Genomic DNA, 27,859 nt, shown 5'->3' with positions numbered 1-27,859 from the left:
GAGTTAAGATTTTTACATCACCAAGATTAAAGTAAATGGTCTCTTTGGTCTTTGTCCTGGCTGTGTTTGTAGAGTCACTAGGACCTCTTCCCTTTTTGGTATAGTGTGGACTCTAACACATGCTCACAGTCTTGATTTTCCTCAGGTAGTGTCTAGAAATATCTATTTATATAGATCCAATTCTAGATATAGACTTACAAACATTAGTGAAGATGGGAAGGGGGCATTGTTAGTGGAGGTAGAGAGGGGAGAAGGGGAGGGGGAGGGGGAGGGGGGAAAGACTGACAACTTTTCCTAAGCAGTCTGGCCCTGAGTTTCTGTTTCCAAGGAGTTTGGAATATGCTTGGGCTGTTTACTCTCTGCCTATCTCCTAGTCCTCTATCTCAAGGCACCACCCCAGAAAGGGAGAAGAGTTCCTTTCTAGGGACCCCCCCCCCCCAATAGCCTCTATGCCTACAATGGACTACACTAGATCACTGCCTAGGACTCTTCTCCAAGAGTCTCTGAATTCTGTATCCCAGAATCCACACCCTACCCCACAGCTACTGTTGTCCAGGTAGTCAAGAACTGTGTGATACAATGTATCATTATCTCCTTGTCCTGGAGTAAGTGAACTTGTGGCTTTGCTCATTTGTCTTATGGGCAATTCCCAGAGTTGCATTCCAGTCTAAGATGGTGTCTTATTTACGGTTTCTATTGCTGTGATGAAACACTATGGAGATTGACAGGTTTATCTGGCTTTCACATCACAGTCCTTCATTGAAGGAAGTCAGGACAGGAACTCAACAGGGCAGGAACCTGGAGGCAGGAGCTGATGCAAAGGCCATGGAGGGGTGCTGCTTACTGTCTTGCTCCTTATGGCTTTCTCAGCCTGCTTTCTTATAGACCCCAGGACTAGCAGCCTAGGAATGATACCACCCACAGTGGACTGAGCTTTCCCCGTCAATTACTAATTAAGAAAATTCCTTGTAGTCCTTCCTACAACCCAACAAAGGAAGACATTTTCTTTCCTAATTGAGGTTTACTCCTCTTAGAAGACTTGAGCTCATGTCACGTTGACATAAAACTACCTGGCGCAGGTAGGATCCGTAAGAGGACTGACAGAGAGACTCTGGGACCTTAGCTTGCTTTCCTCCCCCATTACCAATCAATGGCATGCATTGGGATGGAGTTACCTGTGTATATGAATGTTCCTCTCCTCTTAGAGGCTAAAGCTACATGGCTGAGGTCAAGTGATGCTTTTAGGAGGTAAGGCCAGAGGATAGTGGGTATATGTCGATAGCAGTGAGTTGGGGTGAGTGGTGGATGAGACCCGTGTCTGTGAGGGAAGAAAAAACATTGGGGGAGGGGAGCTGCAGGCAGAGGGAGCTTTGCTTGGAATCTGTTCTTGTTTCAATGAGAAGCATTGGACATCTAGAGATGTCAGCCAGGCTGCTGGACTAGAGATAGGAGTGCTGCTGGAAGGAATCAGTCTGTAAGGGTAAAGGAAGCTTGTACAGTGAACATGGCTCTACATACGGCAGAGGTGTGGACCATGAGATCCAATTCAGAGAGGTGGTGGAGGGGCTCCAGGAGGACATGGGGTGTGACCTTCATATAACAGGAAAGAGCCTTGGAAACAACTGGGGCATCTCTACTCACCCCTTGGTTTTCCGTCTTGTTTCTACAGTTAATATTCTGTCTTTTGTGATGACAGCTGCTGTCTGTCCTGTGTGAAGCCTCCTCCTTTCAAGAGCCACATAATGCAGTGTTGCTGTCAGTAGCAGGTGCTTTTTAATCCCTCTAAAAGCATTAATTATATTAAGTCATAGGTTGTATTGTGACGTTTTTCATATACATGTATAATATACAAATGTATTCTTTTTTGTTTGGTGCGTGCGTGTGTGTGTGTGTGTGTGTGTGTGTGTGTGTGTGCGCGTGCAGGTTAAAGACCAGTCTGAATGAATGTCATTCTTTGCCCACCTTGTTCTTTGAGACAGGGTCTTTCACTGGCCTGAAAATATATTGATTTGACCAAGCTAGCTGGCCTGACAACTGAGCTCAGAGGGTCTGCTGGTATCTATCTACTAGTGTTGAGGTTTTTAGCGTATGACACTTGCCTTTTTTTTTTTAAACCAAGGTTTTGAGAATTGAAGCCAGGGCTTCCTGCTTACACGGTTAGTAGGTCACTGACTGAGCTATCTCCTTTGTCCAGTGGAATGTATTCTTAATTTTTTGACCAGTGGTCTCCCTGTGCACTGCCTGATTCTGCGTTTTCCTTAGGAAGCATTGCCCACAGAGGCTGGAGGACTCTGGTGTCAGCAGTCACAAGAGGGCTTGCTCTCTTCCACGGGCTTTCGAGCATTTCCAAAATAAAAGACACCCTTTCTGCCTCTAGACATCCTCACTTTTCGATCTTTAAATAGTGACGCAGTTTCAACGAAGGAAAAATCTGACTTCCCAGTTTTTCGACCATGGAGGATTTCATATAAGCGTTCGCTTTTTTTTTTTTTTTTAACTTTCAGTGATGCTTCCCACTCTGCTGTGGGTGGGAGCAGACATCGATGGTGCCACTGCTGAGATCCACGTGAGGCCCAGTGAATCACAAGAGTACTGAGTCTGGCTCCTGGGTGGCTCTCATCTGGGACATATGCTGACTGTCTTCTGAGCAAGCCGCGTACTGTCGCTTTCCCAGTCTAGTGGTCGGCTCACTTCTGCCTCTTCGTGTCACATTTAAATTTATGCTGTTTATAGAAATCCAAGCCGAAAAGACTCATAGTATTGGCAGTTGATGAAGGCAGTCAAAGCTTGATTTTTGACACCAAGCTTCGATGCGAGTTCAAGTCAAACAGTGCATTCCGTCTCCTTTCCCAGTGGGCAGGGCTTTGTGGCTGGCGAAGTCGTGGTCTAGTTTGGGTCAGGTCTCAAGGCTTCCAAAGAGAGCTTTGATTGGGAAATGAGGGGGGTTTGAAAGGCGCCATCCAAAATACAACTTTCGGAGGTATGGACTAAAAAGAAAAATAAATGAAAGAAAATTGGATTAATTTGTATGATTCTACCACTTCGATTCCAAGTTTACAAAACAAAATGCCCCTAAAAGAAAGCCCAGCCTTGACTCCAGACATGAAGATTCTGTACCGCAAAGAGAAGGGGCGGGTGAGGGGGTTGAGGAGAGAAGACGTGTATGGAGACCTTCAGAGCCTGATGGTGACTGCTGGGCTCTGCAGACCTTTCCCTGTGAATTCCTTTGGAATTAAGTTTTTGAAACCAGATCCCAGCCCCTTCTGCTGTTGACCGTTTTCATGTGAAGTAACGGGAACCCAGAGGCGAGTCTGAAAGTTGAAGAAGTGCTTTCCCCATGGGCGGTGAGTGTCTGCCTGAAATCACACTGGCCTGTGGGGTGAGAACCAGAGGAATCATCCTGGATGTGCAGCTCAGGGAAGCAGATCAAGCCAGCAGGGCATGCATACGGTGTCCTGGTTCCCACTCCAGCTCTGCCTTTGTCACTTTCTCTCTGACTTTGAGCGAAGGGCTTGGGCTGTGGAAGCCTCAGTTTCTTCATCTGTGCATTGGGAAGACAGGCACCTGTCACAGTTAGTATCACTTGGCACCTGGACACGACCAAGAGTCATCTGGGTAGGAGGAATCTCCACTGAGAGATTGGCTTGTGGCCATGTCTGTGGGGAATTGTCTTGACTGTCGGTTGCCCACTGTGGGCCGTGTCACCATGGCACATAGCCCTACATTGCATAGGAATGGTGGATAGTGAAGCAGCGAGCTGTCTTTCCCCATGGTTTTGTTCCTGCTTTGACTGCCCTCACTGAGGGACGGTAGCCTAGAAGTGGAGGAGGAAATAGCCCTTTGCTCTGGGGTTGGCATTTGACCAGAATGTTTTATCACGGTGACAGAAAACAAATTATGGTACCACCTTGTGATGGGAAGTGTGTCCAACTTTAGCATTGTTACAGGACACTGCCATCTACAAAATCATGCCAGAGAGCCAGGCGGTTAAATTATAATGACAGCAAAAAAAAATATCCCAAGCACATGCAAGAGCACAAACTATCACAATGTTTTATGTAAGGGTACAGTTCCGTGTTGTGGCACATCCATAGCTGTGCTGAGCCTCCTGTGGTTGACAGTGTCTCAGTGTTCACTGGGCATCCACTGTTACTTCTGTCCCATGAAAAACAGGAGCAGCAAACATCACAGTCACAGCCGGCAACCTTCCCTGGGTGTTTGTGTGTGTGTGTGTGTGTGTGTGTGTGTGTGTGTGTGTGTGTGTGATGCTTATGATGGATAGACTTCAGGATGTTTCACGGTTTACATGATCTGTTATCCTCCAGCCTTCACAATGCCAGACATTCTTACTGGCTGTGGATTACCAACTGTCTGATAGCTCATTTCATGTCAGTGAGCACAAAGGAACCATACATGCAGAAAGCAGGAGGGATATAGGTGTGAACCCACATTGGTTTCTGGAGGTTTTTCTCCCACCCCAACTCTGGAATTTTAAGGAGTCTTGTTTGTAAGGCATAGGGTGTGATTCCGGGAGGGAACCAGGATGTGTGTGATTCGGTGGCATTTATAAAAATGATGTTGGGTAGAAGACTGGTCCCTTCTAGACACATTCTTTCTTTTAAAAATTTTGACTTTGTGTCTGTGGGTGCACATGTGCACATGAGCTTGGGGCTTGCTGGGACCAGAGGTGTGGATCCCACAGAAGACATAGAGACAACTGTGATCAACTTGACATGGGTGCTGGGGACTGAACACAGGTCCTCTGTGGGAGCAGTAATCCTCTCAGTTGAGTTGTCCCTCAGCCACCATGCTTCCTTTTATAAACATTAACTTTTCAGAGCCACATGAAAAATGACTGTCCTGGTCTACAAGGAGTGGCAGTTTCGTGGACCACGGAAACTGGCTAATGGGACTCGGGTCTTGTTGTGTTTCTGTCCTCCAGTGTGTGCCTAGACTGACAGAGAAGTATTGCTCAGGTCTCAAGTCACGGGAAACTTAACAGCCAGGCATCAGGACTGGCGTGAAGAATAATGAAATCAACAAGAATGTATTTTTGTCTTTGTCTAGTGTGAAGTTGATTTATAAGACAGGTCCTGCATTGAACTTTGATAAATAACCAGGAGTTATTTTGAGTCCAACCTTCGTACTGTATCATGTGTAGATAATTGCTTGCCCAAAAGGAGATATTTTCACATACCGGTCATGCTGTGAACTGTTAATTAAAGATAGAGTGTTTTAAACCTGACCAGTAGAGCAATTATGGCAGAACCAGTCTATAACTTAAACCCATTAACTGCTTGTGGTTTTGCACAGCCATTTGTCATATTGTAGATAGGAGAATAGGGTGGTGCGTAGGTTTGAATTTATGACACGTCTTCTTGTAGAACTGATGGATTCTGTCTTTCCCGGTGTTAGTAAATCAAGACAAAAACCTTTTATTTGTAAATTTATAGATATGATAGGAAAAAGGGAAATGGATATTTTGTTAAAAAAAAATCATTGCTTCAGACTTAAATCTTTCCTGGCATTTGAATAAATGTACAAAACTTATTTTATATCTTTTAATTTTATTAGATACTTTTTGCTAAAATTTATATTAGAATCAGCTCATAGTCACAGTGTCATCAAAGCAGTTTTTTTTTTCCTAGCAGCACAGTCATTTGCTGGGAACAAACAGAGAAAGATTACTGATTCTATCCTAGGTTAAAATTCAGATAATTTTCCTGTAATAGAAAATTCTGTTTTTATCTGTAGATGTTGCCAGTAAGACCAATTATGACCCCGCACAAGGAGAATTTCAGCTGAACTAAGGGTAATTGTAAAAAAAAAAAAAAAAAAAAAAAGATACCAGAATTTTTAAAATGCAGATTTCAATTCATTTATTGTTATTATTTGATTATTATTAATGTTTGTGTGTGAATGTAGGTACATGTATGTTGTCACATGCGTGTGGAGATCAGAGAAAAAGTCGTAGGGGTCTGTCTTCTCCTTCTATCAGATGAGTCCCAGGTATTGAACTCAGGTTGTCAGGTTTGCACTCAGTGAGAAGAACCTTTGCAGCCTGAGGTGTCTGACTTTTAAGGGCATCGTTATTTAATGCTCCAAAGGGATGGCACAATGCAAAATGCATTAGCGGCATCAGCCTGATTGTTTAAATCAGCAGGAGTCCATGTAAAGATTTAAAGGGCCAGGTAGGGCGGTACACACCTGTAATATCAGACCCTTCCTGCAGTGAGGGGAGACACAGACAAGAGAACCATCTGGACGTGCCCAGGTCAGCTAGCCTGCAGTAGGAACACTGAGAAAGACCCTTCCTCCAGAAGAATGAAGAAGAGAGTCAACCTCAGAAAGCCGTCCTCTGACCTCTATGCATGTGCACGTGTATACACACACACACACACACACACACACAAAAACAAACATATATGCTCACACCCTTACACAATACATACTCACATACAGACACATACTATATACAGTCGTACTCACTAACACCCTTACACACATATACACACTCATATACACTCACACACATACATATGCACATATATACTCACACACACTTACACTCTTACACACACTCATACACATAAATATACTCATATACACACATACACTCATATACACTCATTCACACATTCACACACACATATATACTCATATACATTCTTACATACATATACACACTCATGCTCTTATATATACATACATTCACACACATATATACACTCATAAACTCACACACTCATACCCTTATATACATATGCACGCATATACACTCACACACACAGTCACAAACTCACATTCTCACACCATTACACACATGTATACACACATATATACACACTTATATACATTCACACAGTTACACACTCACACATAAACATACTTTTTTTAAATCCAAAGTTTTTTAAAAGATTTATTTTTATTCTTCATTTTTGTGTATGTATGTATTTAAGTGGTGGTATGTGTATATGAATGCAGTTGCTTTCAGAGGACAGAACAGGCCATTAAATGTCCTGGAACTGGAGTTAACAGATGGTTGTGAGCTGCCTATGATGGGTGCTGGGAACTGAACCTGGTCCTTTGTGGGAGGGGTACATGCTCTTGGTCTCTAAGCCATTTCTCTAGCCCCCAACAAGTTTCATGTGATCACAGATGCTTGAATTTCATAACGTCTACTTTTGTTTCAAACTACTTATTTCTTTTCGATGTCTATTTGCCAATTTATTATACACCAATTCAAACAACTTTCATTCTTTGATAAACCCAGCTTGGTCACAGAACAGAGTTCTCTGCTGTCCATAGTGTTGGATTTGGTTTTCTGTGTCTGGATTTTTGTGCCCCATCCACCTGTGAGGGTAGCCTGTGATTTCTTTCTAACCAAATAGTAACAGTATCATGGCTCCATTTCTATATCAAACTTACTCCATTTTCAGATATTTGGAAAAGTTGGATAAGTCTGGTATCAATTATTCTTCAGTTGGATTTTAGGATCTGCTGATAAATAAATGAATGTCTTTTCTTTCTTTTTCTTTTTGTTGGCTTATTCCTTTAAGAGAGCTTAAAATCATTTAGTGTTGTTAGTAGTTACAGGAGCTCAGGTTTTATAGACTGTTTACTGGCTGTAAAAAGGAAGAATGATAATTGAATTGCATTAAAAATTTGATACTTTAAAAAGTGTGTGTGTGTGACAGTCTGTGTGTGGGTCAGTATCATTAATAGTTACAGGAGGTCAGTCTTACTTTCCAAGCATGGTAGTGAACGCCTGTAATTCTACCTCTTGGGAGGCTAAAGCAGGATTGTGAGTTCCAGGCCAGGCTGAGTTAAAAAGAGAGAAAAATATAGCTCTTAGAAAATGAAAATGTGATTTGATGTAGACTTTTTGCATTAGTTGGTAGAAGGTTGAGTGAAACATGCTGTCCATTGTGTGATAGTCATATAATCATAGCCATAGCCCCTTTTAATCACCAACTTTGGTTATTTTAATCCTCACTCGTTAATTGCACTCTACAGTGGTTTATAATCATTTAAAACAACCAGATTTCATGTGTGTATGTGTGCACACGTGTTTGTGAATGAGTGTGTGTGAATGTGTACATGTGTGTGTGTGCACGCACACATGTATGTGTATGAGTGTGTGAGTGTGTTTGCATGTGAGTGAGTGTTCTTATGTGTGCACACACACACACGTGTGTGTGTGAATATGTATGTGGTATGAGCACATATGTCATGCATGTGTGCACTTTTGTAGGTGGGAATGCCCATTTGGCTCACTCTCAGCCTCATTCCGTTGAGATACAGTCTCATTTAATTTGGAGCTTCGATGGTGACCAGTTAGCCCCAGCAGTCCTGCTGTCTCGTTCTCTGTCTCTCATAGCTGTGGGGTTACAGCTTGGTGCAGTCACACCTGGGTGTTTATATAGGTGCTGGAGATTTAAACTCATATTCATAGGCTTGCACAGCAAGGGCTGTGTGGTGGTCTGAATAAGCATGGCTTTCATAGATTCCTGTGTGTGAATGCTTGGCCCATAGGGAGTGCTACTACTAGAAAGTGGCGGTTTGGCTTCCTTGGAGGAAGTGTGTCCCTGTGGGAGCAGACTTTGGAGTCTCCTATGCTTAAGTTATGCATTCAGTCCCTGTCTGATGCCCGTGGATCAAGACATGTTAGAACTCTCAGCCTTTCCAGCACCATGTCTGCCCACACGCTGCCATGCTTCCTGCCACAATGATAATGGACTGAACCTCTGAACTGTAACTGTAAGCCAGCCTTTAATTAAATGTTGTCCTTTATAAGAGTTGCCTTGGCCATGGTGTCTCTTCACAGTAATAGAAACCTCAAGACAGGTCCAGACCCCTGGATTTGACTTTGTTAACCTTCTCTACTGTAGACACAGTTTTTTAAATAGAGCTGTTATTTTAATTTCTTGTTTCTCTTTTGTGTTTTTCTAACTTTCTGAGTTTGAGGCTTGGGGACAAGGGGCTCGGCCACATCATGTTCTCCGAACACACCATTTTGAAGATCTTATTTATTTATTTATTTATTTATTTATTTATTTATTTATTTATTATGTTTACCAGTGTTCTGCCTTCATATATGACTGCACCGTGTGGGTGCTGGGAGTTGAGCTTAGGACCTCTGGAAGAGCAGCCAATACTCTAAACCACTGAGCCATCTCTCCAGCCTCTTACCCCTCTTTTGTATTTTGTGAAGCAAACTTGTTTGAGTTAAGCACACACAATGGGCACGGCCATAGAACATTCTCCAGACACTGTGTGTCTCTTCCTTTGCAAACATCTGTCTGTAGACATCAGCAGTTCCTCATTTTGATGTGTCTCTGGGCACCCTCACTTTGGGGTTCAAAGCTCCTTTCAGGTTGAACTGAATCCTTTACCCAGGGTTTGTTTCGGAGTTCATATTGCTGACAGATTTTCATACTCTCCCTACAGTCTGAGGATCCTGTTTGTTTGATACCAAGCTCAAGTTTCACTTTCCCCATGAGTCTTATTAATGATTCTCACTGGCTATTTTATAATAGTATATATTTTATAAGTTAGAGCTCAATAAACACCAGTCTCCAGCTCTACTAATGTATATTTAGCATTCCATAAAGTCTAAATGTTAGCTGATTATGTTTAATGACTATGTTAATAGACAAAATACAGTACAAGAATATACATTGCCACACTGATTGGTAATAATTTGTGTGTTTCATTCAGGTTCCTTAGCACTTTAATATATTTTCTTAAAATATGAATTATCGCCAATTTTCCCAATCATATTTACAAACACTTGTCAGCTGAATGCCCAGACTTGACTTAAAAGACAACATTTATCTCATGAGCCCAACCTCCAACGTACTTGGGAGTTTCCAGATATTTCTTAGATATGCTAATGTAGACATGATAAACTTTAAACTTAGAGAAACTTTAAAACTTTAAAAGTTAGCTTGTAATGTTTTCTCGGAAGCTCATTTAGCTCTGCCTCAGCACACCCCACCCCACCCCCTACCTCCCATTTCACACACTGTGGACTGAGTTCAGGCATAAGCAACATTACCAGCTTTGTTTTTGCTTTTAACTTCCAGACAGGGTCTCACTAAGTTGCCCAGGCTGGCCTAGTACTTGCTAGTCTCCTGGGGAAAGAGCTGATGTTGTATAGTCACTTCACTTTCTGTTCCTGTGACATTGCCAACATTGTGACAAAAACAACTTAAGGGGTGGCAGGTTTATTCAGGCTATTTTCAAGTTCATGGTGGGTGAATTAGCTGCTTTCCTATTGTGATAAAATCATGGCCAAAGCAATTTACAGTAGGCAATGTTTATTTGGGCTTATGGTTCAGAGAGAGTGGAGTCCATCACTATCATGGCAGGGAAGTATGGCAGCAGGCAGGGTGTGTGTGTGTGTGTGTGTGTGTGTGTGTGTGTGTGTGTGTGTGTATGTGTGTCTCTATGTATCTGTGTGTCTATGTGTCTGTGTCTTTGTGTGTGTGTGTGTCTATGTGTGTCTGTGTGTATGTTTCTGGGTGGGTCTGTATATGTATAAAGAGAATATTTACACACTTCATACTCTTTCACCTCTACACACCTATACCCACCCATATCTCTACACCCACAACCCCTCTCACATCTCTCCCTCCACCCACACATCCCACACTCATTTCCCCCACCTTTATTTATACACACGTGGCAACGTCCATAACCCCACATCCTCATGTCTCCCCATCCTCCATGCCTCCTCACTCCCATACCCCTTGCATCCACCTCCCTCAAGCCCCCCATCTGTCCCCTTTGCAGCCCCCACCAACTTCTCACCTCCCGACATACACTGATCATATTATGAAACTAAATACAGACGACTTAGTGCCTGTGGATAGCTCCCAGAACAGTCTGGCCTTCACCGGCAGAGACACTCGGCAGTGTCTAAAGACAGTTTTGGTTGTTGTAATCGAATATGGGAGGATGACTGCTGTCCTGAAAGTAGAAACCAAGAAGCAGCAACATTGGCAGCACTGCAGAGTCCCCACAACATGATCCCGGGGCGTGAGTGTGGGAGGTTGAGATCCTGCGGTGGTTCTGAGGGACAGGCATGGTGTTTATTCCTTCCCGATTTTACAACCCCGTGTCGACTTGAGACTGTGGAACCTCTCACAACGGACTGGAAAGAATCTTACCCAGTTCTGAGAAGTAGAATTAGTTGTTCTGAGAGACACAGGAAACCATGGCAGGCTTTTACCTCACTACCCACTTGATTTGATGAACCAGGAAAACACACATGCATGCACTCACATGCGCACGCACACACACACACACACACACACACACACACATCCCTACATCAGATAACACGGCTGTTTCCTAACCATCACACACATACACAAATATGCACACATCTACATAGAATAGCATGGCTGTGTCTTACCCATAACACACACACACATACACACACACACACACACACACACATCCCTACATCAGATAACATGGCTGTTTCCTAACCATCACACACATACACAAATATGCACACATCTACATAGAATAGCATGGCTGTGTCTTACCCATAAAACACACACACACACACACACACACACACAAACACATACATTCACAGAGACAGGCACACATTTACATTGGATAACATGGTTTTCTCTTAACCATCACACACACACACACACACACACACACACACACACACGCAAATATCTACATAGGATAACATGGCTGTGTCTTACCCATCACATACACACACACACACATACATAAACACAGGCACACACACATGCACAGGACCAGGCACATATCTACGTTGGATAACATGGTTTTCTCTTAACCATTACACACACACACATGCACACATCTACATAGGATATCATGGCTGTCTCTTAACCCTCTCACACACATACACATAAATGCACACATCTATATAGGATAACATGGCTGTCTCTTAACCATCACACACACACACACACACACACACACACACACACACACACACACCCCTAGTTTCCATGTAGGAATAGGAAGGCCCATATGTATGTTGTCTGTGTAATTGCTGTATTTTTTTTTTAATAGCCAAAATGTACCTCTTACATTGGGATATGCACATCTTTTTTTTTTTCAAATTTTTATTAGATATGTTCTTCATTTAAATTTCAAATGCTATCCCAAAAGTCCCATATACCCTCCCCCCACCCTGCTCCCCTATCCACCCGCTCCCACTTCTTGGCCCTGGCGTTCCCCTGTACTGGGGCATATAAAGTTTGCAAGACCAACTTCCCAATGATGGCCGAATGGGCCATTTTCTGCTACATATGCAGCTAGAGACACAAGCTCTGGGGGTACTGGTTAGTTCATATTGTTGTTCCACCTATAGGGTTGCAGACCCCTTCAGCTCCTTGTGTGCTTTCCCTAGCTCCTACATTGGGGGCCCTGTGTTCCATCCTATAGAAGATTATGAACATCCACTTCTGTATTTGCCAGGCACTGACATAGCCTCAAAAGAGACAGCTATATCAGGGTCCTTTCAGCAAAATCTTGCTGGCATATGCAATAGTGTCTGAGTTTGGTGGCTGATTATGGGATGGATCCCCAGGTGGGGCAGTCTCTGGGTGGTCCTTCCTTTGGTTTCAGCTCCAAACTTTTTCTCTGTAACTCCTTCCATGGGTATTTTGTTTCCTATTCTAAGAAGGAATGAAGTATCCACGCAATGGTCTTCCTTCTTCTTGATTTTCTTGTGTTTTGAAAATTGTATCTTGGGTATTCTAGGTTTCTGGGCTAATATCTATTTATCAATGAGTGCATATCATGTGAGTTCTTTTGTGACTGGGTTACCTCACTCAGGATGACATCCTCCAGATACATCCATTTGCCTAAGAATTTCATAAATTCATTGTTTTTAATAGCTGAGTAGTACTCCATTGTGTAAACGTACCACATCTTCCTTCCTTCCTTCCTTCCTTCCTTCCTTCCTTCCTTCCTTCCTTCCTTCCTTCCTTCCTTCCTTCCTCCCTTCCTTCCTCCCTCCCTCCCTTCTTTCTTTCCTCCTCCTCCTCCTCCTCCTTCTTCTTTTTCTTTTTTTCTTTTTTTCCGAGACAGGGTTTCTCTGTATAGCCCTGGCTGTCCTGGAACTCACTCTGTAGACCAGACTGGCCTCAAACTCAGAAATCTGCCTGCCTCTGCCTCCCAAGTGCTAGGATTTCTGTATCCATTCCTCTGCTGTATTTTTGGGCATTAAAACCCAATCAGGGTCTTAACGAGATGGATCAACTTAAGGGTGTTTGCTGTGCTACCTGGTAACCCAGGTTCATCTTCTAGACTCATGTGAAGCTAGGAGACAACAAAGTCTGCAGAGCTGTCTTCTGGCCCCCATACACATGTGTACACTAACAATAAATTCTTAGAAGGGGAAAAAGCAGTGTGTATCTGTGTATTTGTCTGTATTTTACATGCGTCTAAGGCAAAACATAATATCCGGTATATAAAGTAATTTTCCACTTGATTTTATTTTTGTAAATAGATATGATATTAACAGAATGTTAAAAATTGATCCTATTTGATTTCATCATTTGAGAAGTCTTGAGCCATTTCTAAATTCGTTGGCTCTTCTCTTTCGCTTATGTTTATTCTACTGAAATTGAAGAAAATGATTGCAAATTAAGTAGTTTCATTGCCAGAGAAATGTCCCTAGACTCATTAGAGCCTTAGGGGAGACCTCCAGTGTTTTCTCACATTCACACACTTCCAAGGAACACTGTCTGGGAGGAGGTCAGGACAAGGGCGTCTGATTTTCAGTATAACTTCTTCCAAATCTTGGTTCATTAAAGGTGATAATTACCGCTACCCCCTCGTCATCGGATGGTGGTGACACAGCTTCCTGGAAAGGGCCTTTATCCTGCTCTTATCAGACAGAATCTATCTGTATGTGGCCAGAGGGAAACAGATTCCAATGCAGGCTGTCGATTCTTGTTTGCATCTGTAAGCGCAAGAAAAAATTAGATGGTTTAAGGCTGGCAGTTTTGAGTTATTAAGAACGGCTGGATTAGCCTGAGCCTCCCTGGGTCACTCCAAGGTAGCGGCTGGGGCTCCACATCTGGTTTTGGTTTGCACTCACCGACAAAGGAGTGTTGTGCATGCAGGGCCTTATTGTTAATAGTCTCTCCGTTCTTATGGGGACAAAGGGCTCCCTACTCCAAAGGTATAGAAATACTTTTAACTTCAATTTACAGATTAGGCAAAAATCTCCTAGGTTAAGGGTCATGTAAAGAGAGGCAGTTGAAAAATTTCTTTGTGGACTTCCCCATTTTCTGGCTATTAGAGGTATATATATATATATACATATATATGTATATATATAAAACAAGAGTTCCTTGTGTGCGAGCATTCCATACCACAGTGTCACATGGGAGAGAAGGAGTGTTTTCCAGTCTCTGTGAAAGCAGCTTTGAGTTCCATGGAACCAAGTATTTCAAACCCTGGCTCAGCCTGGGAGCTGAGGTTCAGGTGTCCTACCCAGCTGTCTGGAACCAGAGCCTTACTGCTTCCCAAACTTGTTAGTGTAGCCTTGAGATGGGCCCTGAGGTGGCAGACATCCACAGTAAGGGCTGCTTAGGAGCCGGATGGTCACTTGAGTTCAAGAGTTCTAGGCCAGCTGGACAGACTTGCTAAAGAAAAACAAAAGACGGTTTATCTTTCAGGAAACCTCCAGTTTGGTTAGACTCTTTCTTACAATTGCTAGGTTTCGTGAAATGGGGACCGGCTGTGTGTAGCTGAACACACTGCCTTTGCCCACAGTGAAGCCAGACTAATCATTAGATTCCTCCAGATGCCTCTAAGTGTAGTCCAGTTTTGTTTTTGTTTTTGCTTTTGTGTGTGTGTGTGTGTGTGTGTGTGTGTGTGTGTGTGTGTGGTGGAGCCCCCACAACACCGTGGAAACCTTAGAGGCCATGAGGGAAAGAGTCCCCAGTGTTTCAGAGAATAAAATGGCAGCCTTTTCTCCACATTGGAGTTCTTCTGTATACCAACACACAGGGTAATGGATCATCAGGCATCATTGCCTCTGTGGGCATGAGAGTTTCCCACTTCTCTTTGGGGAGGTAACTTGGTATCCATAGGAAGGATGTCCTGAAGATGAGCAACCAGCAAACCAGGTCCAGGAGAACTGCTGGCACTGGGTAAGGACTGAGGACATGAGGGTGTAGCCCTGGGGTACCAGCGTCATTGATGGATAGCTGTGGAGTGAGAGGAATTAATGACTGTCACGTCTCTCTCCTTCCTCTTGAGTTAAAATGCCTCTACGACTTTGACATATTTTCCCTCCAACTGATAGGTGAAGTTTCACTCTGTTTGTACAAGAACATTTCCCTTGCTTTCAGCACCTTCAGCACCTTCAGAGCAGCCTGGCCCAATGCTTAACATGTAGCTAATGCCAATAAAGATTGATAGACCTCTCATAGGAAGGCTCCTTCTGCTGCAACAGTCTTGTTACAAACGTCTTGTGGAAGCCAGACTTGGTCTCATAGTGTTCTAGGCATTTAAGGCTTCAATAAATCATTCAAGACTACAACTATCACTTCATATCACATCATAGGACTGATGCTGGAGAGGAAGTCTTCAACCCGTTGTCTTGCAGAAGGTTGTAGTCAACTGGCGTTTGGGGCTGGAGTCCTCTGGAAGCCTTCTTCACTTAGCTCTGGGGTCTGGTGTAAACTGTCATGCAGGGATAATGATAAGAACACCCACCCCATCTTTCCATAGTTGGCCTTTTTCTTTCAATGAAGGCTGAAGTTTATGAATGCTTGTTGCCAAGGAAACAGGCAGAGGTAGCTTTGGAAGTCTGATAACTGAACCTCTGTCAGAGACCTGAGGGGATGGGAGGGAGGCAGGTACCACTATTTAATGGAGCAAAATTGATGCCAGCTTTCAGAAGGGTTTGAGATGGACCATTTTAGGAAATGCAGTTGCCATGGTGATATGGTCAGTGCCTAGAAATGCAATGACTGCTCCATGTTCCTGGTCTATAAGGACATATGAAACCATCCCTGATAACAAATAGTGTAGCTGAGCATGCTTATGAAAGTAGGGTACCGTGCACATACGTGTGCCATGCATGTTACATGTCCACTTGCCGCTGGGTATGGTTTGGACACTGAGAAGGGGACCTCATGTGATAGAGAGTTGGAAGTCCTCAGAGTACATTAGAAAAAAAATCTTATTTCCAAATGCCTTAGTCAGAGTACTTGCTCAAAAAGCCCTCCTCTAGAGTGACCCAACATCTGGAGGTCTGCAACTGAACACCCCAGATGAAGACGGTTGGGGGACGATGGGGCAGGCAGCCTTTCCCTGTTTCTGGTGTATGTGTGTGTGTGTTTTGACTGTGTGCCTTGGTGGTCATACTTCTTCAGGCTGCTATGACACTCGGCTGTGGTGTCCAGGTCTTTTCCATCATGTGATGCTGTTCACACTCAGGAGCCCTGTGTGTTTCCCTGTCACAGTGACAGCAGCGAGAATGAAGCCCTGCCTTGGCTGCCCCACTCTAAGCAGAGAAAGCACCCCTGGGCTCTGCTGGCAGCTGGAGTCGGAAACATGCAGTAAGGATCATACCTGGGCCTCTTCGAAGCAGCTGGTCAGAGCCTGTCCACACTTACTCCACCCACAGCCTAGACCCAGGCAAACAACCCTCACCCGCTGACCTCACCAGCTCATGATATATAAGCTCATGTAGAAGCAGAAACAAAAATGCTCTGCTTATTTTAGGTACAAATGAAGACAGGGTAAGTCGCAGAGGTCCCCTCGTGTTTAGAGGACGCTGCTGAGAACCTCCTGTCTGGGCCGAGTGTCAGTGAGATTGTACATTAAAATTATTTTCAGGAAGACTAACATACATTTATAAAATTCTGTTTTGTTTTATGATTTGAAACAGGGTCTCGTAGAACTTGGGTTGACCCCAGACTTACTGTATAGCTGAGGCTGACTTTAAATCTTTGCTTTTCTTGTCTCTGCCCCCTGAGTTCTGGGGTTATAGTGTGACCCACAATGTCTGGATTATGCTTAGTTTTAAGTTTTAAAATCTGTAGATAATATGCTGATTCAAAGTTTTTCTCTCTTATAGGTGATGAATATTGGGTTTCCTTGTTGGTGAATAAAACCAAGACAGCTTTGTGGGATAATAACAATTATTTCAGGAATTTCATGGCAAGCCCTAGGCAGACATAGTGTTTGCTCTTTTTGGGCATTTTAGAGGGTCATGTAGTGCCCTCTAGTGTCCAAGATCCCAGCAGTTTAAAGGGAAGCCCCTTCCCAAGACTCCAGCTTCTGAGGAGCTGATAGAAGTGCCCCTCCTGAGACAGTAGGTGACTACTTCTTGCAACTCTCCACATAGGACTGTTCTTATAACTATAAATGAAGGCTAGAATATTATCTACTAGGGACACACAATGTGTGAGAAATGCGGCGTTTTTTAAATCTTGGATTTTACTTGCCTATCAGAAAGGGGCTGGGAAGATGGCTCCGTTGATAAAGTGGATAAAAATGGCTCACAGGGGCATGATTTCCAGTCCCCAGCATTTAAACTAGAAGCCATCCATGGTAGTGTCTACTATGATGGGTGGTGGGCTGGGGGCAGAGTGGAGGATCCCTGGGGCTCATCCCGAAAACCCAGGCTATCTCTGGGGCCCAGGTTCACTGTGAGACCCTGTCGCAGAAGCCGATCATCACATGGGTCAGCTGGAAGAGAAACAGCCTACCTGGATTCCGGCTGCACATGGGGGCCTCACCTCTGCAGTGGGAAGTGATAGGGCACATGCAGAGAGGTAGCATGCAGCCTGGGAGTGACGGGGCAGCTGCTACGGTGACTCCAAACCTGGCCTCTGAGTCCCTTAAGTTTATGGGTTGCTTGGTGAGGTGTGAGAAAATGGGAATGAATTCATGGCAAATGTTAGCTTCATTTCTGATTCCGTTTGTGATAGACATGTATTAGCAAATGATAACCAAATTAACTTGACTCAGGTCAAGACAAAGCAAGGCCACCTCGGCTGTTTAAAGAAGGAAAGAGGAGGAGCTACCCTTGCACACGGGTGCCTCCAAATCTCCGTGGCGTGAGTTACATCATTGCACCATTGCTTACCATTAACATATTATCTTTATTTTTGTTATACAAATAATTTGGGTCTAAAAGTTTTGCTCATTTGTGTGTGGAAGTGGAGGTAGGAGAGCGTTTGGAGGCACGTGTGTGTACTTGTGGAAGTTGGAGGGCAACGTTGTGGATTCGATTCTCTTCTTCCCACCTTTACTTGGGTTCCTGAGGTGGGTACTCAGGCTGCCAGGGCGGCTCAGCAGGTGCCTGTTACTATCAGAGCATTTCCTTGGTCCTAAAGAAACAGTTTGCAGACCAGTTTATTACAGTTCAATAAATGATACCAAGTATCATAGAAGGGAGACAAATACACTTTTAAACGTCGTTTGAGGTTCTGGAAAGTGATAAAAACCCAAGTTAATCTCAACAGCCTAAGATAATGTTGTGGAATGGTGCTGACAATCGCAGTACTGTGATGAGAGTCTGAGGCCGAGGAGGGTGGAACTGTGCCACAGTCCCCACAAGTGTGGCCAAGGGCCTCTGCACATCTTCAGTGGTGTGTCCTTCGCAGAACAAGCCCCAAGGTGGCTAGCAGCAAAACAGGGTTTCTAAATAACACTTGTGCTCACACACACCTAGTCCTGTGTCCAAGATCCTTTGGTATAGAGGCATAGTCACCCAAGTGGTGGCGCACGCCTTTAATCCCAGCACTTGGGAGGCAGAGGCAGGCAGATTTCTGAGTTCGAGGCCAGCCTGGCTACAAAGTGAGCTCCAGGACAGCGAGGGCTACACAGAGAAACCCTGTCTCAAAAAAAAAAAAAAAACAAAAAAAACAAAAAAAACAAAAAACCAACAAACCAAACAACAACAACAAAAGTTGCTTCTAGCTAAACTATTGTGTCAGAATAAGTATATCTCTCTTAGTCTTTTTTAAAAAAAAAAAACACGAGTGGTTCTTGAACAGACTTAAGGTCTGTGACAATTGCATTACTATCCCGGGCACTCGGGGATGAGAATGGGCTGGGTTAGCACAACCGGAGAGCGCTCTGGATGCTGAGGAAGTCATGCGTGTTGGAATTGTTGCTTCATTGGAACCCACAGAGCTGAGCCGATGCCTGCCTCACAGTGAAGGAAATTGCAGCATGGGTGTTGAAAGTTGAGGATTGAGTGTGTGATAACAATTTCCTTGCTTTAAATTAGTTCAGATCAACCAAGAGGCTGAAGGCTGTATTAACCACTCCAAGAACGTGTTAAGCAATAGTTCCTTACATGGTAATTTGATTGTTTCTTAAGGACCTGCTGGAGGACATGGCAAACACAAGACACATTCAGAGGCACGTGCACACACATGCACACAGACATATATAACATATAAGCATATACATATGCATAGATACATTCATAGACACATGTACACCCATACACACAGGCATATATAATATATACATAGATACATTCATAGGCACACACTTATATACATACACATACACACAGAGATCTGGACATTCACACACATACACACACTCATGTACACAAAGACATATAGATACACATATACACACAACAGACATGTATATACAAAGACATATACATACACACAAATACATACACACACTCTTGCATACACACAGAGATATACAGATACACACAGACAGACATAGACACATAAAGACATACAATACAGGTACACACACTATACACACGCACACACACATTCAAATATACTCACACAGAGTTTTGCCCAGCAGGATAAAACCTAAGTATGGTGCACACTATAAATAGAATGAGTCTTTAGCCAGTGATGAATGGGAAACCGGGAAGCTGACAGCTTCTTAACACCCTGCTTGCCCTGATCTCAAGCAAACCCTCTCTGTGATGTAGATGGGAAAGTTCCACAGCGTCGTGGAGTTTTCCATTGTGGGGACAGGTCCAGATGGCTGATTCTTATCTCCAATCTCAGGCACGTCCCTGGCAAACATCCTTGGGACATCCTTCTTACAGGGTTCTTGTGAATAATCCAAACAGTATGCGTTTAAGATTCACGTGTCATCCAGGGAACAATGTACAACATTTCTTTTGGCCTTAAAAAGCCTGTATTTCTTTCATGGATGAGTTCCAGGTCTTGCAGGTGTGTGTGTGTGTGTGTGTGTGTGTGTGTGTGTGTGTGTGTGTGTGTGTGATTTGACTAGTGTGACATGGGCTTCCTGAAAGCTGAGTGGTGGGTCAGAGCCCAGTCATCCTGACTTTGTCAGTACCTACTGAAATTTCTGGTGTGAGAAATTTGTGTTATTAATACCAGCAGGATGAACTGTCAGGCCCATGGACACCACAACACAGAGGAGTGTCTTCTGCAGTTTTTTTTTTAACTAAAATTAGATTTCTATAAAAGAGTGATTTTGTGTTTGTGTAGAAATTTAAAAATACATACTTCAGTGTGTGTGTGTGTGTGTGTGTGTGTGAGAGAGAGAGAGAGAGAGAGAGAGAAAGAGAGCACGTGTAAGGTGTACAGGTGCCCCAGGAGGCCAAAAGATGTCAAATCCCTTGAACTGGAGTTAGATGCAGTTGTGAGCCACCTGCCATGGGTGCTTGGAACCAAATTCAATCTTCTGCAAGAGCAGCAATACTCTCAACCACCGAGCCATCTCTCCAGCCCTGACGGGACCAGGTTATAAGTGCGCAGAGTCTGGCAGCCAGAAGCATGTGTTGCATGTCTACCTGCGTTTCTAGGTATTTGCAAAACAGTATTTGCATATTACTTACCCATGTTAATAGAAACATGTAACATGCGTAGCACTGCAAGTGTCTTGAAAATATAAATGAGACGAGGATTCTCTGTGTTGGCATTGTGAGGTGGCATAGCTTGTCTCAGTATCTGTTTTCATTCTTTGCCTTTAAAACAAAAGGCATCTGCGAACATTTTACATGGTGGTTTTTAGCTTACCAGGCAGCAGTCTTCCGTATCAGTAGGTATTCCTACCCTACCCAGTTTCCCTACAGTGTTGGTGTGTGCATGCGTACACACACACACACACACACACACACACACACACACAGAGAGACACACGTGGGTGGCAGTGCCCTTCTCTGTTGCTCTGTTTATTATTCCCTTGAGATGGAGTTTCTCAGTGAACCCCGGGCGCACTGTTTTTCTGTGAGCTACAGGAAATCCTCAGTCTGGATTTGTAGGTGGGCATGGTCATCCCTGGTTCCTTCTGTGGATCAGAACTCAGGTCCTCATGCTGGAACAGAGGGTGCTGTACCATCTCCCCTATCCCATTTCTTCCTCCTCCTCCTCCTCCTCCTCCTCCTCCCCCCCTCCTTCTTTGATGGTCACGGATATTTCATTTTATTGATGCTTGGTGCAGGGATAATTAATACGGAAGCATGACTGTGCTGTTTCGTCGTTACTGGGTGTTCCACTATTCTTTCCACTGTGGTCCTGTTTCGTTTGCAGAGTTCTGCTGCCCTTGGCCCGGTGTGCCCAACCACATGATGTATATAGTTAATGAGAAAATGAGGGTGCTACCATCAGAGAATCAGACATGACTTGGGGGATACGTGAATGGTGGTGTGTTTTTGTTATTTATGATACATTTGTGAAGTTTTGTATTTTACACGATTTCCTGTTTGCTTTGGAGGGAGCTATACACAGGCTCATCAAAGGGAGCAGGCTTTGCGAGTGATGAACTCGGGGTGGAGAACTGGACGACGGACTATGTGTTCCTCCAGCATTATTGCTCCGTGTGGCCACTGTGGATAAGAAAGGACCTAGCTCTGCCAGACACTGGGCGATGCCCAGTAGCTGCCAGATTGCTCCCTAACTAGATCTGTCCAGTGAGAGTCTCTGTTAAAGTAACATTTGGGGGGAAGCTAGTTCTCAGGTGCTGTGTGACTGGATGCCAAAACCACTTGGGAGCACAGACTTGGGGCCAGGGAAAGATAAAGTGAGCTCCCCCACCTCTACTCCCCAGGGTAAGGTTTGGGAAGTGGCATGGGGTGTTGTAATTCATAGGAGCGCTTTATGCTACCAATAGTCAGTTGACATTTATGGGAAGAGCCCTTGCATTCAGTCATCTGGGGAAGCCAGCCTGAGTGCTTGTTCTAATGGCATCAGAAATTACTCTGTTTAAAGGTAAAAAATTGGCTAAGCATTTTGTCATTTGAAACCAGGGATTTTTTTTTTAAATAGGGGAGTTGCCATTTTAGAATCCCGTGGCAAATTTTATACCTCTGATCCCCAAATTATTATGCTAGCTGATCATGGTTCAGACTTTTGTTTAAGATCAAAATTAGGCACAATGAGAGGTATGGCTAGAGTCTTTAGAAAATAGAGCAAATAATTATAGTGTCTGGTTTCTTTTTATAATTACTCAAGCAAATAATCTAGTCTGTAATAAGAGAGTATTTTATCCAATCATAAATGAATGTGTATAAATATTGGAGGGCTGGGCACTTGGTGAAGAAGCCAGAAATCTTAAGTGTGTAAGTGTGTCTCTCTGTCTTGTAACTGACCTGACAGTTTGATTTGGCCTAGACAGGCACGATGGAATTCTGGGCAGATCACAGCGGGTTTTAAAACTCCATAAAGAGGGAGTTACCACCGCCACAGGACACAGCAGAATCCCGGTGGGTCCGTGGCTATTTTATTGCAAAGAAGTCTGCCTTTTAAAATCCCACACCTGGTAAATCCACACAGTGGATCCTGTTACGTTTCAGGATCAGCAGTTAACATTTCAGATGGATCTACTCTTAGGAGAGAAGAAAACAAAACCAAGAACACAGCGAGGTGCTCTGCTCCGAGCTTTGGTTACTTTGTTTTATTTCTCAGGGCTTGTAGGAAGCTGCTGGGATAAACAACTCAGAACTTTGAAAATTTTAGGGGAAACATAGTTTTAATCAGCCTGACATCTTGTTCATTGTTCAGAGATAAAAAGGAGCCTGGAATCAACATGCTCTCAAAGGCGCTGAGAACCAACCCATCAGCCTCCCATCAGAACTGGGAATTAGAGTTCTTATGTATTTTTCTTTCTTGCCTTTTAACATCCCTCTCCTGGTTCCCACCTCCTCCTCCTCCTCACCCTGATCCTTTCCTCCTCATCTCCCCACCCCCATTTTTTGAACTGCTGGGATTTGAACCCATAGCCCCTGACTATGCTAGGCAGGTGGCAGGAGGGGGTCGTCAGAACCCACCCCAGCACCTCCACCTGCTTTTCCTCTCTTTCTCCTCTTTTGTGTATTGTAACTTAAGGGGTGGAGGTGGACCAGGGGCAAATAAGAGAAAGGAGCTGGTGTGTGGCAGAGCTGGCCCAAAGTCTGAATGAGTTCAGTTCACTGCCTGTCTACCCAGTAACCAAGAATTGTCCATGACTCAGGCTCTGGTCCATTGTGCTGCTTGGGTCCCCATGAGACCAAGTGACGGGTCCAACTTTCATGTGGTTCAATTCAAAGCAAACTGTTGTTTCTTCCACAGACCAAGTAATTTCCTGAAAATGAGTAATTAAAGGCCTGAAATCCTGTAAAGGAATGTTAAGGGCTGTGTCAATTCAGCATCCTTCAGGGGAAAGCCGAGCTATGGCACTGAACCTGAAGCTTGGCTTCTATGCATTTATGAGAACTTCTCCCGGCCTCTTCTCTTAAGCTCAGAGTTCTGTTGGAATCCATGGTCCACAACACGGGTGTCAGAGGGATGTATGTTCTAGAATGTAGAATCTAGTTATTTGGTGTGTGTGTGTGTGTGTGTGTGTGTGTGTGTGTGTGTGTGTGTGTGTGCACTCATGAACACATATAACCATATGTAGTATGTATATGTATACCTGTATATAGGCATATATGTTGGTTCAGGTGAACATGCATGTGAAGGCCCCCAGTCAACCCTGGATGTTATTCCTCAAATGTTTACCTGGGACCAGCTGATTGGCATATGCTGACCAGCTAATGAGCTCCAGATATCTGCTTTGTCTCTGACTCCCCAGGGTTAGAGTTGAAGGTATGTGCACGACTCCCAGCTTTTGTCTGTGGGCTCTGGGGATGGTACTCAAGGAGCCATGCTTGCATAGTTGACACTTTACAGACTGAGCCATCTCCCCAGCCCCTTTAATGAGCATTTGAAAACAAGATCTTGATTTGATTTTTCTTTTTCTTTAGTTTTCTTGGTTACCTCGATTCAAATTGGCCATACAGCCATAGGTACTAGGTCCTAGTTAGCTTCAGCTCTCTGTGCTGGCTGGTGGCGTTCCTGGGGAGGGGGCGATGTAAAGGACAGGCACCCAAGCACCCTCCCATGTGCAGCCATGCAGAGCCCCATCACATCTGTATCCTGCTTTGCTCTGGTGCAGCCTGTCACCCAGAGTCACGCAGGTCACACCTGCTGTGACAGCCCCGGCCTCAGCCAATTGATGCCTTTTTTTTTTTTTTAATTAAAAAACTTCTCCTGGCTGCATATCATCAAGAAAAACAACATTGTTTTCAGGGTCTCTTATCTCTCCACTCCCAAATATCCTGTTTCTTCGGGCTGGGCAGCCAGGACCAATAGAAACCTCTTCCTGCCATTGGCTGACTTCATTTCCCAGACTTAGCACAATCTCATCCGCTCTAAACAACCTCATCAAAACTACTTTCTGGTCAGAGAGAAGCAATAATTATTATTAACATTTATTAACGATCAATAAACTTGATTGCATTATGGCCAGCACTATTAAGGTAAGGAGAGGGTTCCTCTACATTTGACAAAATCTTGTTTTTCTTGCGCTGGGCTTCCTTTATCAAGGCAGATAAGTTAGGGTTGGGCAACACCCCCCACACCACAATAGAGGACAACAAGATTTCCTTTGCGCTGCCTAGTAAATTTCCTTTTTCCTACTCAGACCATCCGCAAGGCTTAAAAACTTCAAACTCAGAAAAAAATTGGGGTTCCTAAATTCACTGTTGAGCGCCGTGGATTTACTTCAGTGAAGGCTTTTTGGAGCACTTCTGAATTTTCAGCTTCTTTACCTGTTCCTAACGGTGTCTGGATGTGGGTTCGATACGAGGCATTAACCACAGAGGTTGGAGGGCAGGGTCAGAGAGATGGTCTTGTCAATGGTGAACATTTGGATACGCATCGGGGACTCCAAACCACCAGGCATGCCAGCATGTCCCTGTGGAAGTGAGGAGACACTCAGTGGCTGTTGGTAACAGGATGGACGAATGTTGGCTTGAATTGTGGGGACCTCCATGCCGAGAGGAATCGGGCGCCTCAAAACTCGAATGGTGGTAATTGGGTGTGTTGGTTAATGTGTCTATCACAAATAAAACACCTGTCTTTCTGTGTACTGCAAGCTTTCTTCCCAGTGTTGCGTGGTTCGTGGGGACTGTAAAGCAGTGGTCTGTTGGTCTCTTTTCTGCTGCAGGTGGGTCTATGTGTTTTCTTGTACATGTTTCGAGAAGAAAGCTTACTGGTAAAGTTTAGTGTCGAGACAAAGCCGCACGGGTCACCGGTTGAAAACTAAACGCAGCCTGGTCGATACAAACAGCTGATACCGATACAGAAATCTGTGGAATTAGTTGTACGGGGAGATGGTGGGTCTGTTAAACTACATTCCAGGCCACCGGGCTTTGGTGACATTCGTAGGAATGAGGAAAGCCAGCAGTCTGTATAGACAAAGGAAGCCAAAGAGTGTGTTTATTCGTTGTGTCTTTAATTTTGTGGCACAGAGATGGCAAGTGACCTATTGTCCAGTAAGGGTTCTGCTTAGCCTGAAAACTCATGAGTATTGGGGTTTGCCCATAATAAAGACGAGGCTAGAAGGTTAGAAACCTTCGCCAGCTGATTATATGTACCGTGGAAACTGTGTTTCAGAGGTCCATGCAGTTTTCAGGTCTCAGGCTGTATCCTGTAATCCAGTAAGGCTCACACCAAAGGCTGCCGTCTGAGAGTTTTCTTTCCCTGGACCCAAGGAGTAGGGCCAGCTGCAATATGGTGACCTAGAGGGGATTTTAGCATTGTGTCTGATAGACTCTAATTTCGGATAAATGAGTAGAAACGACTTATTTTTACAACACCAAATGCTGCTTTTGGGGTTCTGCTCTAGACTCTTTAATTCTATCTATATTTCAGAACAATTAGAATATTCTGTGTAAATCTTAGATAGCTTGAGTAGAAGCTTATTCGGGTTCATCAAACTCCACAAATCAATGCTTTAAAGGGCATGGAAAGAAGAGATTGCCCTGCAGAAGGTGGAATGTGTTTGGACAACTCTCCAACGCATTACACTGTTTCGTTTAAGACCCATGTGTGTGAAGAAGTCACCTTTGAAGTCAGATTGCATTTTTATCTTTTGAATACATTTGGGGACAATTACTTGCTCTTTTTAGGACTCTGTTAATGTGTGAATTCTGTGTCACATGTGTGTAGTGTGTCTCTCCCTACAATAGAAATGACTTCCAGTGAATTCTTTAATGTCCCTTGTTAAAGCTGTCTCTCTTGAGTGGTGAATGACTTGAAGATCAGCTTTCTGTGAGCTTTCCTGGATCAAGTAGTAAGATGATTTTATGGCTTTGTTTGTGACATGGGAAAAGAAGTCTTGAGTCTGTTGGCTGCAATTTTAATTACTCTGGGACAAACCTCAAATTAGCACAGGGCAGTGTCCTCTGAAGTCATGAGACAGTCCCCATAGGGGGATTTTTGGATTGGAAATAAGCTTGGAGTTTTGGGTGTTTCAGTAAATAAATCAATGAGTTCTTTGACTTGCAGACACTCTGGGCTGGTGAAGCTGGCACATCATCACCTCTGTGTGGGATTCCTTTCCTTTAGCCACTCTGCCTAAAGCCCTGTGAGGCACGTTTCTGGTACTCTTGCCTTGCTTTGGCAATTTGAGGTAGAGAGAACATGGCGTTTCATTCGGGAGAGGTAAAGGCATTTTTAGGAAATAGTATTTCTCTCTGCGAAGTCATGGGTTTCAGGATGAGACTGAGGGTTCTAATAAACCAGGACAGCAGCCGAGCCAACATCTGTCTGAGCGCGTTGGGAAGATGGCCGTGAGGACTTCATAGTGCAATACTGAGAGATGCATAACCCTGGAGCCTGTTGCTCCCCACATAACCTTATGAGTTAGGTGTTCGATTCAGCCTTCCAAGGATTTTTCTGAACTTGTTTGTGGTGACATTTGCCTTTTGGGCAGCCCAAGGAATCCTAGGTCTGTACATAGCATCCTGCTTTAAAAAGCATTGGTGGAGGGGAATGGAATAGAGTTATGGTAGAAACAGTCTTATCCTGAACAGTTTAGGAGGCGGTGAAGCCTAGGTTGCAAGCCTTAATGGCCATCATTGGGAAGAGAGGCCCCTTGGTCTTGCAAACTTTATATGCCCCAGTACAGGGGAATGCCAGGGCCAAGAAATGGGAGTGGGTGGGTAGGGGAGTAGGATGGGGCGGGGGGAGAGTATAGGGAACTTTCGGGATAGCATTTGAAATGTAAATAAAGAAAATATCTAACAAAAAAATAAAGTTGAATCTTGTATGCATGCATGTGTATGTGTGTATCTGTAGATTTGTGTGTTTGCACATGTGTGTATGGATTGGTGATATGTGTCTGTAGGTTTGTGGTGTGTGTGTGTGTACGTGGAAGGGCATGGAGGGAACGTGTTTAAACAGCAGCTTGGGTGGAAGCAGTTCAGGAATCAGACAGGATATAGAAATTTCCTAAGGTGCCTAGGCGAGCAGGCTCTGAACAGTTGGAAAGTTCCTAAGGAGGCCCACAGCCCTCTGAGCTGAGGATGGTGAGGGACAGGTCAACTCTGCATGGGCTTTTCATG

General features: G+C 44.0%; 1 protein-coding gene across 20 annotated transcripts in view; it reads left to right on the top strand.

The window, feature by feature from the left end:
• Nucleotides 1–27,859, top strand: part of Erg (ETS transcription factor) — a 227,432-nt gene that overhangs the window by 102,604 nt on the left and 96,969 nt on the right. For 2 of the 20 annotated variants that reach the window (XM_030248973.1, XM_030248972.1), the window contains exon 1: nucleotides 24,624–24,769. The exons of 15 other annotated variants lie outside the window; for them this stretch is intronic. In XM_030248973.1, coding sequence (XP_030104833.1) covers nucleotides 24,752–24,769 — 18 coding nt within the window. In that variant the 5' untranslated portion in view covers nucleotides 24,624–24,751. Of the gene's footprint in view, nucleotides 1–24,623; nucleotides 24,770–25,227; nucleotides 25,330–27,859 lie in introns of those variants that run through there. 3 more of the 20 variants (NM_001302154.1, NM_001302153.1, XM_006522904.4) reach the window with 2 other exon arrangements.

Source organism: Mus musculus, chromosome 16 (genome assembly GCF_000001635.26).
Source record: "Mus musculus strain C57BL/6J chromosome 16, GRCm38.p6 C57BL/6J".
Taxonomy (NCBI): domain Eukaryota; kingdom Metazoa; phylum Chordata; class Mammalia; order Rodentia; family Muridae; genus Mus; species Mus musculus.
This window is presented reverse-complemented; position numbering and strand designations above follow the sequence as displayed.